This window comes from Gadus chalcogrammus, chromosome 9, assembly GCF_026213295.1.
Source record: "Gadus chalcogrammus isolate NIFS_2021 chromosome 9, NIFS_Gcha_1.0, whole genome shotgun sequence".
Lineage (NCBI taxonomy): Eukaryota > Metazoa > Chordata > Actinopteri > Gadiformes > Gadidae > Gadus > Gadus chalcogrammus.
In genome coordinates, this window is record NC_079420.1 from 3,292,691 (window position 1) to 3,304,288 (window position 11,598).

The following is an 11,598-nucleotide window of genomic DNA, read 5'->3' on the forward strand; positions in this document are numbered from 1 at the left end:
AGGGGTGAGAGAAGGAGCAATGGATGAAAATAGGAGTGAGCGAGCACACCCCACTCTCAATCACAACCCCCCCCCCCCCCCCCCCCCCCCCCCCCCCCGGCCGGCAGAGCATGTCAGAGTGATACATTAGGTCCATCACCATGGCGACGGCCTCCACCACCACCACCACCAAATGGAATGTCACCTCGCTAATCAGCTCGGTGGTTTCTCCGTCCCAGTGTCTGTTTTTGTTCCGTCACGCGATCCCCGTGAGATTGCCCGTGCGGTGGTTGTGTTTTTTCTCAGCAGGCTTTAATCACACCTACCCTGCAAGGTCAGTCACGTCACACGGGTAGGGGAGGGGGGGGGGGGACATTACCTCAACCAGAGGCCAGAGCTCTAGATCAAACCCCCCCGGAAACTGATGCTGTTCGATGGGTTAGGGATAATGATGCCATTAATTAACAAGGCTTCTTTCCCTCCTCGGCCTTTAGTCCGGGCCCGACAGCAGTGTGGGTCTGAGTAGGTACCGTGTGGACCCGAGGGAGGAGAGACACGTGCAGAAGCAGGATCGAAAAGAGCCCTTACCACGGACTTAATGAGCTCCGCTATTCAGATGTAAAACAACCCATGTTTGCCTTTTCAAAGGAAAATGCAAAAACAAAACTGGGTCAACGGAATGGAGACGTAATGCAGAATCCTTTTTCATGCATGGAAAGGGTTGGCCTCTTTACATGAGCAATCACGTATAAGTGTTTATACACATTTATACATTCATTTTTAATATGCAGATTATGCTTTTACCATCAGGGTTCCGTCATGCAAACCCACAGCTGTGGGATTGCATCTGTGCGTGTGTGCGTATATTTTTGCGTGTGTGTGTGTTCATGTGTGTGTGTGCGTGTGTGTGTGTGTGTGTGTGTGTGTGTGTGTGTGTGTGTGTGTGTGTGTGTGTGTGTGTGTGTGTGTGTGTGTGTGTGTGTATGTGTGCATATGTGAGTGTGTGTGTTATATTATGCGATACCAAGAGGGAGGCAGAACAAAGCACAAAGACAATTGATGGGGGTGTTCATCCGTTTGATCACAACCCAACGCCTCCCACCTGAGCACATTATCTCTGGAAGGTTCTATGCTAAATGGAAAGGGGACACCACCGGTAACAATGAGGCTGTGGCGGGCCCACTGAGAACAGAACCACGGAGGAAGAGAGAGGAGCTCTAATGATAGGTTCACAGGGCCCGGTTATAAAGAAAAGAGGTTGAAATAGTCTTAAGGGGGGAATAAGCCCTGTGAGCTCAGTGTTTCTACGCACGGGAAGCTGGGAGCGTTTTCCGTTGGCAGCCAAAGTGAAAAAGACATACGCCATGCCCGACGTCTCCTCCGCCCCCGCGGAGAAGCTTGGCTTAACTAGGCAGAGTACCAAAGTACGATGGGCGAGAGAGATTAAACTGAGGGGAAAGCAAGGGTAAAGCGAAAAACAGATCCGCTCGGGGTTTGAGGGAAGCGTACCGAATACACAGAGGGAGAACCGACTCCTACTCGGCGGTGTAGTATTTTAAGCCCAAACAAGTTTTTGTACACACTTTGTGTGAAACATTGTTTGAAAGTGCGATGCGGGCGGAAGCATCCCACTTGTAGGTGAGAGTCAAAAACTGTGTAGCCGTTATAATCTAGCTGTTCGTTGTAACCTAGCTGTTCATTAGCAGAGGGGTTATGCAGGACGGCCGGTCGGGTGAGGGAACCCAGAGAGGGAAGAGGGGTTACAAGAGCAGAGAAGAGGGGAACGGCAAGTGAAGAGAGGAGGGAAGAAACAAGTGAAGAGGAGCAGATAGGACATCAGTGGTACATCACGGGAACATTGTGCCCCATCCTAGACGAAAGAACAGGGAGAAAAGGAAAGCAAAGAAATAAGAAAGAGACGATGTGATATGATGTGGCCACTGCACAGCATAAGGGCACTGCAGAGAGAGAGAGAGGGACAGAGAGAGAGAGAGAGGGACAGAGAGAGAGAGAGAGAGAGAGAGAGAGAGACAGAGAGAGAGAGAGAGAGGGAGAGAGGGAGAGAGAGAGAGAGAGAGAGAGAGAGAGAGAGAGGGAGAGAGAGAGAGAGAGAGAGAGAGAGAGAGAGAGAGAGAGAGAGAGAGAGAGAGAGATAATAGGAAAAAATATGATTGTGGATATGAAATAGGGGGAGCAGAAATATGAGCCGTTTGAGGAGAGAACACGTGTGGGCAGGAGCTCTCGAAGGCACATGGGTGTGTGTGTGTGTGTGTGTGTGTGTGTGTGTGTGTGTGTGTGTGTGTGTGTGTGTGTGTGTGTGTGTGTGTGTGTGTGTGTGTGTGTGTGTGGGAGCAGAAGATGTGGGCGCTGAAGAGCAGAGGACAGAGACTGAAAGAAAGAGCTGGAGAGGAGAGAGACAGAGTGGGAGAGAGAGAGAGAGAGAGAGAGAGAGAGAGAGAGAGAGAGAGAGAGAGAGAGAGGGAGAGAGAGAGAGAGAGAGAGAGAGAGAGAGAGAGAGAGAGAGAGAGAGAGAGAGGGAGAGAGAGAGAGAGAGAGAGAGAGAGAGAGAGAGCGAGGGAGAGATTGGTCGGTAGGGGAGCAGTGTGTGTGGGAGGATGAAGGAGGTGGTGGTGCTTGCGAGGTAAATAGGCGCATCTCAAACCTCAGCCCAGGACCATCAATCTGCCGTAGCATGTGTGTGGGTGCGTGTTCGTCTGGGTGCTTCTTTGGGGTGAGATTGCAGTTTAAGAGATTGAGCCGAGCACACCCCCATATTCACCTCCAGGAAGTAGCAGAAGAGATTTGCCATTAAGGGTCACATTTTATGGCACCCCCTTTCAAATTTCTATCAATAATATCGCCCAGACGGGGGAGTTTAACCACATGCCATCATACTTACATAATAATACATAATACATAATACTAGGACAGGTAGGTTGTCATTATTACTTATCTCTCAAACCATCAGTCATCTCTCTCTCTCTCTCTCCCTCTCCCTCTCTCTCTCTCTCTCTCTCTCTCTCTCTCTCTCTCTCTCTCTCTCTCTCTCTCTCTCTCTCTCTCTCTCTCTCTCTCTCTCTCTCTCTCTCTCTCTCGGTCCATCTTCATTATGGTCAATCAGACAGGCTTGAAGCTAGATTAAAAAGCCCACAACTCCACTGCCTGGGGTGCTCTGAACGTCAGGCCCAAGGGCCCGTGCTCTCAGGCCCTTGACGTGATAACTAAAGGAGGATGAAGAGGACGAAGAGGACGAGGCCCCTGGGATCGCGTCAAGCCTCTGAACGTGGAGATGAAGGGCTTCAGTCCCCTGAGGAGACGGATTGTGCATGAAGGAGATTGACCTATAACACAAGCCGAGGAGAGACTCCATGTTATTGAATTTTAAAAAATAAGCCTTCGACTTATACTTAAAGGTGAAGTGTGTATGATCAAGCAGCATCTAGCCGTCGAGGTTGTAGCTTGCAACATACTTAACGATTCTTATTATCATGGGATTAAACACTGATTCAAACGTACTTATGAATGTTATATTCGATTTCTGCCAAGTCTGTTCCCTTATTGGCCCCTCAGTTGCACACACTGCACCTTTAAAGAGCACAGGAGTTTTTAGTGTTTCTCCTCCTGCTGAAAGGTTCCTGGTTCAAACCCCAACGTCTGCAATCGACCTGTTGTACGTCACATCCTTGAACAACGTATCTAACCCTTCCTCGCTCGTTAATGACACGTATCTACTAAATGTCTGGGCAGACCTCAGTTCAGCCAATGTTTTTTGTCGGAAATATGGCGGTAAAATAGAGGAAACATACTCTGTCAGAGTGTCTCGGAGCAGCAAAAGCAGGAAACTCCAGCCTGGACACACCCGTGCCGGGGTCAGAAGATCAGTGACCCAGGTACACACACACACACACACACACACACACACACACACACACACACACACACACACACACACACACACACACACACACACACACACACACACACACACACACACACACACACACACACACACACACACACACACACAGCAGCCCTGTCTGGACGCCTATTGACAACCAGCGGAGCACACACACTTTGGAACACACTTCTCCCACTGGGGTCATGCACGAGACGCAACAACAACAACAACTTCATTTAGCTTGTTCCCTGCCATGCCTTTTCCATCACACTGGGCCATTGTGAGTTGTGGAAATGAATGAACAGCCGCTATCAATGGAAACTATAATGACAGGGGAAAGAGCCCCTTCGTGAAATATAAAGTAGGCTAAATATGACAATCAGGAGCTGTTCCACAGGCAGTCACTTTCCATTTGGAGCTACAACAACAGCAATAGCATTCATCATGGAGCGAGACATTCCAACAAATGTAAAGTACGTAGAATATGACAATCGGGAGCATGTCCATGTGAAATAAAATTCATTCAGCTCGACACCAACGATTCAACACGCCTCCGAAAACATCCCATAATAATCTCTTCATGCATGTATAAAAAAGGGTTGCAAAAAAACAAGCCCAAAAAAATAACATCAAGGAGATCATTTTTAGACGCACAAACTTCACCGGAGCCCTAATAACAAAAGGCTGCAGACTGTTTCCGCACGCTGCTTCCCCTCCTTCGCCCGCTGATCCGTTACCTGGCGTGGATGCGTGGTCTCCCTTCAGATGATCACAGAAGCCATGGCGGACTCTCGTAGCGTGCCCACTCGTCGGATCGACTGCAAGACTCAGCCGAGTCGTGTCACAACATTAATCTTCCCACTTTCTATCACCTTACCACCAACCTTATCCTCCCCTGCCAGCCTCCTCTTCCTCCCTCCCTCTTCCTCCCTCCCTCCCTCCCTCCCTCTCCCCCTCTCTCTCTCTCGTTACTCACTCTTCCACTTCTCCCAACACCTCCTCGATTCACCACTTCTCCAGCTTGCTTCAGAGTAAACATTCTTTACTGTTTCTGAACGGGGCTTAACTGGTGACCCGTCCTTTCGTACACATTACTATCTTACCCCACGCTCAGACTGAAGCGGACCACAGCAGCGGCAACACATGGGGGACACACACACACAAACACACACACACACACACCAAAACAGACTTTACAGACCTGTAGAGTCCAGTGCTTCCTCGATGAGTGGTGGCAAACGAAATCCATCCATAGCTCCCTAGCAGCAGCAGCGAGGGAGAGAGAGAGAGAGAGAGAGAGAGAGAGAGAGAGAGAGAGAGAGAGAGAGAGAGAGAGAGAGAGAGTGGGCGAGAGGGTCAGGGCTCCACACGCCCACCTCAGCTGCAGAGAGAGAGAGAGAGAGCGAGACCAACAGCAACAACGGTCTCTACACACAAGAATGCTTCCGCACAAACACACACACACACGCGCGAGGACACAGCAGCGCTGTACCTCGGGAGGTCCGGAGCGTGGGAGAGATGCCGCTCGGGAAGGAGGGAAGAGGGAAAGACGCTGTTTTACAGACGGCAAGCTTTGTTTCTCCTCAGATCTGTAGTGGCACAGCCACCCCTCCAGCCCCTCTCTCTCTCCTCTCTCTCTCTCCCCCCTCTCCCTCTCTCTCTCTCCCCCTCTCTCTCTCTCTCTCTCTCTCTCTCTCTCTCTCTCTCTCTCTCTCTCTCTCTCTCTCTCTCTCTCTCTCTCTCTCTCTCTCTCTCTCTCTCTCTCTCTCTCTCTCTCGCTAACCCTCTTAGTCCTCTCACACTTACTCTCATCCTTTCTCGCTCACACACAGACGCACACACACACACACACACACTCACTCTGCCTGCTTTTAACTTGTTTGGTTCCAACTGCTCCGTTCTTTTGCAGGGGTCACTCACTCATGCATACATGCAAACATACACACAGAGGCACACAAACACTCTCACACACAGCATCAGCTTCTGCTCCAAATGGATTTACCTATATTGTGATCCAGACGACGACTTTTAGCGGAGACTGATATCTTACCTTTCAGATTGCTGAGCATTTCCCCCTTCATTGTTGACTTCCTCCACAATGTACTCCCTCTCTCTCTCTCTCTCTCGTTCCCTCCCTTCCTCTCCCCCCTTTCTCACTCTAGAATGTTTACTTCTAATGAATAGCAGCTCTTAGCTATTAACAGTATCAGGTAGGTCACGCTCTCTCTCTCTCTCACATCACTCTCTCCCTCCCTCCCTAAACGTCTCCCCCCCCTGCCTCTTATCTGGGTTACGTATGCGTAGCTAACCAGAAATCCACCAGAAGATATGTCAGCCCGGACCGTGAGACAGGGGCTCAGGCCTTAACCTCCTCACTGCTGGCTCTGGGAGAAAAATATTCCTATCAAAGAGCAGGAAGTGAACTGCGGACAAACTACCTCATGCACAGTCACTCCCACACGCACGCGCATATACATACTCACACAGACAAACTTATAAATAATGTAGTGCTGTGGCATCTGAAAGAGGAAGAGAGAGAGAGACAGAGGGAGAGAGAGAGAGAGAGAGAGAGAGAGAGAGAGAGAGAGAGAGAGAGAGAGAGAGAGAGAGAGAGAGAGAGACAGACAGACAGACAGACAGACAGACAGACAGACAGACAGACAGACAGACGGGGGGAGAGAGAGAGAGAGAGAGAGAGAGAGGGGGGGGGTAGAGAGAGAGAGAGAGAGAGAGAGAGGGGGGGGTAGAGAGAGAGAGAGAGAGAGAGAGAGAGAGCGGGAACAGGAACACAGCAATGATCTGAATGTGTGTTCTTCTGTGCAGCTGTGGCTGGCTCACTGTGTGTCAGCTGGGGAAGTTTCTTCTCTGCTAGCTTGCATCATCCAGAGGAGGACCCAAAACAGAGAAGTGAACCAGTGAGACTACATTCCATGCTTGTATCTTGTATCGGTTCCTTCCCCTCCCCATCACTTCATGGTCAGCCAGGCTTTATCGCTACTTAAGGATGCAAAGTGACCTGAAGTTACCTTGCAATGTGCTCAAAACACAATCACCGACTCACACACACACACACACACACACACACACACACACACACACACACACACACACACACACACACACACACACACACACACACACACACACACACACACACACACACAGCAGAGTCTAGATTGGTTGGCTGGTTGACAAGGGGTTGAAAATGCACTGACTGCGTCTGGCCCCCTTCCATTTTCGGCTGCCCTTGTGTTCCATCTTCGTCACCCCGCGTTGGCATGACGACTGGCCATAAGGCCTGGATCATGTGATCATCCGGCGCTTGACAAAAGACCATCTAAGCATCAGTCCTGTTGGGACGGCGCCAGGAACAGTGCGTCGCCGGGCATTAGCAAGTGAACTCGAAGGTTACGGCGCAGTATGCCACGTTGTGGCGAGCATGAAGGGATCGATTGATAAAATGACATGAAAATTAACAGAATAAAATGAATTACCGACAAACTTTGCTGACACATTTCTGTGGTTCTACCCGTTGTTTCTCCAAAGACTAAAAGAGGATAGATCTGTCGGCCAGATAGCAGTAATATTGGAGTGTAAATCAAACATAATAACATTTCAAAGCGATGTTATGGCAACGTGGGTAAAGCAGAGCGGATCTTAGTCCTTAAGCTCATCGTATAAAGGGTGACACAGGACTTGAGTCGCAGCAGTGGGCGTATCTAGAGCTGTTTGCTTGGGCGTGGGGATCTGTCACGCAAGACTATGAGCTCATTCAGCTGGAACTCAGACCTTCATACTGGTTCCTTTGTTTTGTCCACATTCAACGAGTCCGATATCATGCACGGAAATCATGACAGACGCAGACACTGATGCAACTTCAAGATGAACTGACTTAAATACACATACTGTACACACACAGACACACGCACGCACACACACTCACACACACATACACACAGTGGTTTCGATTTGATGTACACTTTAAACAAAGAAACTGCTGGGGTTTCAAGCAGTCGAAAGGGTCAGGAATTAAAAATCTCACCCGGTATTTCGGGTGGACCATCTGCTCGTTAGCAACCAGCCAGATGTAACGCTAATGAGCATAATCAGCGGCTCAGAGCCTGGGTTAAGGGAAAACATGGAACCGGATTTGTGTGCCCTTCTGACCCTTGAAGTGTCCCCACTGGTGTCAAGGGTATAATGACGAGCGATATTGCAGTATCTGGTGGCTGCTGCTGCCTAGCCTATTTATAAATACGTTGTGCATGCGATACGAGGGGCATCCTTTCCCGCAGACCACACGTGTACACCTTTCATCAGAGGCAGTTTGATTGTGAGTCTAATAGTGATCAACAGGCTGTGTAATTACTCTGAGACGGTGTATTATTACAACCAGTCAGCTGGCTGGGTAATGGAGCCTCCGAGCTGTGGAAGACAGTGATTCACTTCGCAGTCCCCGTTATGGCACCACACTGCCAGCCCAGCACCTCGCCGGAGCTGGATAGTTGCTTAGCAACCACAGGAAATTGGAGGTGCTTTTGAATAAGGGTTTCTTTTTTTCGGCGCTCTGGTGCTCTTTTTGTCCTTTTTATGAATATCCTATGATCCCATGGACAAATGTTGTCATAAATCCGTTCCTATGTGTGCCTTCAGGCGCGTGAGGGTTTTAGTGTCGCGGTGTAGGGATGCGGTTACAGCCGGAGAATATCGGATATTGTCGGCTGCGTGAAATTTGCGCAAAAGCGCTGTAGCTGTGGAAGGGAACATGGTTTGGACTGTTGCCATGACGGCATCAACAGGAAGTGGAAAGGGCCCCGAATCCCCGATGGTGCCAGAGCCTTCTAAATCAGCCTGCGAGTCAGCAGCGGGGTCACAACTTTCCCATGTTATCAGCTCATCGCATTTCATGCGGGGAGGACGGCACACTTTTTCCATCAAACTCACACAAAAACAGGTACTACAACATGCGGAGGCGTCCACAAGGCAGAGTTGCCGAAGACAGAATACTCCACATGTATTCTCCGGGAACACGGCGAAAAACCCCGCTCTGAATACAAACGCTATCAAAGCTTATTATAGCTACGCACACATCCCACTCATCCCCTTGTGTCTCATCCTGTGAGCGGGAAAAAAAAAACACGCACCCTCCCGCCATCTTCCTCCGGTGACACGCCAAGGCAGTAACCCCCGGCGACGTCATTTTTGTTTTCTTTCCAGCACTGTACCCCCCCCGCCGTCGCCGTCGCCATGCCAACCTGTGTGGTAGACGCAGGCAGCAGCAACAGGTCTCCGACTGGGCATCCCAGAGAGGATAATGAGGTCCGGAGATAATTAGCAGCTGATTGTGGAGACCGCGGTGGTGTGGACCAGTAAGCCTCTGGCGGAGCAGTTGAATGGAAACACACACACACACACACACACACACACACACACACACACACACACACACACACACACACACACACACACACACACACACACACACACACACACACACACACACACACACACAAAAAGCTGCCTGATGATCAAAGGGAAAGCAGCTACTAGACGGTAGAGAGGAAAGGTGGCTTGCACATCAAAAAGAAGGTTTGTCTTTTATGATATACGAGATAATGGAGAGAGAAACAGATAGTGTGGGGAAAAAGAAAAGGGAATATTGTGCAGAATTCACACATGCAGCTGCTCGTTTAAAGGAGCGCGTGTGTGTATGTGGGTGAGCGCGTGTAACATGTGCAAATCTATATTGTGTTTGTGTCACACACACACGCACAGGCACACACACACACACACACACACACACACCACTTCAAGGGCTCGTATGCAATTCATCCCTGGAAGCTTGAACTGTACCAGAACCCCCGCCTTCAACCTCCTACACCAACAACCCACCGAGCGACACCTCACGACCCAGCGCGCAGCCACGGAATCTCTCCCTTTCTGGTGGACGGTAGTCATGCAGGCATCTCCGTAGTAAAATACACTGGGAACCATGACTCATATGTAATATATGTGTGTGCAAGTATGGGAAATTATACCTTGAGCCATGTTTACACAAGTAATCGTGCAAAGTAATGTACATGTAGGTATATGCTATGCATTTGCGATTACCCATGTTCATAAAGACCATGTTTACCCTTTAATAGGTCCATGTGTTTACCCTGCTGCTGGTCTTAGTGCGTAGTTTCGGACGCATTCATGCGCGTGACGACATACTGTTGTTGGCTGAGTGGCCGGAAAGAATAAAGGTGTTGCGAAATCACGGTGAATGTGACACTAACGCCCTCTGGTGGCCGTGACGCCACCTTTAGGAGACGCAAACATTAAAAAGGCAAACGGCTTTTAATTGAAAGGCTTGTTTAATTAACAAACAAAAAAAATGCTGCCAGACAAAGGCACCTGTAGCATGACAGTATTGGATGTATTGATCACACAGTGTGCAGGATGTGCCAAGTGTGTAAACCAGCTATATTACAGCTGTAGAGGGACGTCTTCATCCCAAAATCAAAGGTCGAACAACGGTCAAAAGTGGAATACAGAGGTAAAAAACGAAAGAAATACAAAATAAAGACAAAAACAATGTTGTTATGGCAGACCAAAGAACTTAAAAAACATTGACCATGGCCCGCTCTGACACGTGTTCAGAATGGTTGCTTCATGAATACATGGTCATCATTCAACAAGTCCTCACTTTCATAAACACACAACACATACTTCACAGTGTCACCTTTTGCTACTCAATCAATGTTAAGACTACCATAAGGATTATTAAGATATTAAAAACACAAAAGATATTATACATGTACGTTTCAAAAACACACACACACACTGAGAGTGTGTGTGTGTGTGTGAGTGTGTGTGTGTGGCTTTGTTTAACAGAACAAACCAAATGTTAAGTCACGAAGCGATAACAGGGCCGTTAGATAGCTTCTCGGCTCTGGAGACACCAGCTGGCCGCAGAGTGGGTGGATCTCCCTCGCAGACATTAAATACTCCCACCTCATACTCTGAACCCCCTCCCACACAACATTCAAACTTTTTTTTTTTTTTTTAAAACAGTGGTCGTTAAAAAAAACTAAAATGATAAAATAACTCAAACATATTGCACTCATAGAAAGGAATCAGGAAGTGTAAACAGAGAAACTCTAAGAAAGTGGCCGACCACGATGGACATATGAGGCAATAGTGAGAAGACAAAAACAAGTAAAAGATCCATGCATTCCAGTCTCCCAAATGTCTTCAGTTGTGTCCATGTATGTGTACCCTCTTCATCGGCGCGCAATATGAGACGGTCTGTCTGTTTTATGCAAGTTAAAATGAGACTGCATAGGGAAAAAGAAGTGTTAACCAATAGTATTTCATGGTTTTAAGAGTAAACAGTATCTCTACGACGAGAGAACTGGGATCCCCTTGCTTGATACACCCTTATATTGGGTTTGAAATTTAAAGTTAGGCGCAGTTAAGACACATATCAAGACCAATCACATTATAAACGACTACTTACGTTAACAATCCATAACTCTCCATCGAATTAAAAGTTGGTGTGTATGGAACGCACACATTTTAATGTCCTCCTTCAATAAAAATGATTCTCATTTGAAAAAAACGTTAGTGGCACGTGCACATTTGAGATGAGGGAGATTATTAACCATTTGTTCGAATCGTACCGCCAAAGCATCTGCTCAGTGAGCAGACTCACAACGCCTTTCGGACGATTGTAC

At 48.4% G+C, this 11,598-nt stretch overlaps 1 protein-coding gene across 6 annotated transcripts in view; it reads right to left on the reverse strand.

Moving 5' to 3' along the window:
• The window catches only part of LOC130389452 (coiled-coil domain-containing protein 136-like), a 25,910-nt gene extending 15,819 nt beyond the window's left edge, over positions 1-10,091 (reverse strand). For 2 of the 6 annotated variants that reach the window (XR_008896555.1, XM_056599248.1), the window contains exons 1-2: positions 5,928-5,982; positions 5,079-5,136 (exon numbers count right to left, since the gene is read on the reverse strand). Coding sequence is in view for 4 of the 6 variants with exons in the window: in XM_056599248.1 (XP_056455223.1) it covers positions 5,079-5,130 (52 nt within the window). In the remaining 2 variants the exon portion in view is untranslated. Of the gene's footprint in view, positions 1-4,614; positions 4,749-5,078; positions 5,455-5,927; positions 6,071-10,013 lie in introns of those variants that run through there. The other 4 variants (XM_056599251.1, XM_056599250.1, XM_056599249.1 and 1 more) reach the window with 4 other exon arrangements.
• Between the last annotated feature and the right edge of the window lie 1,507 nt (positions 10,092-11,598).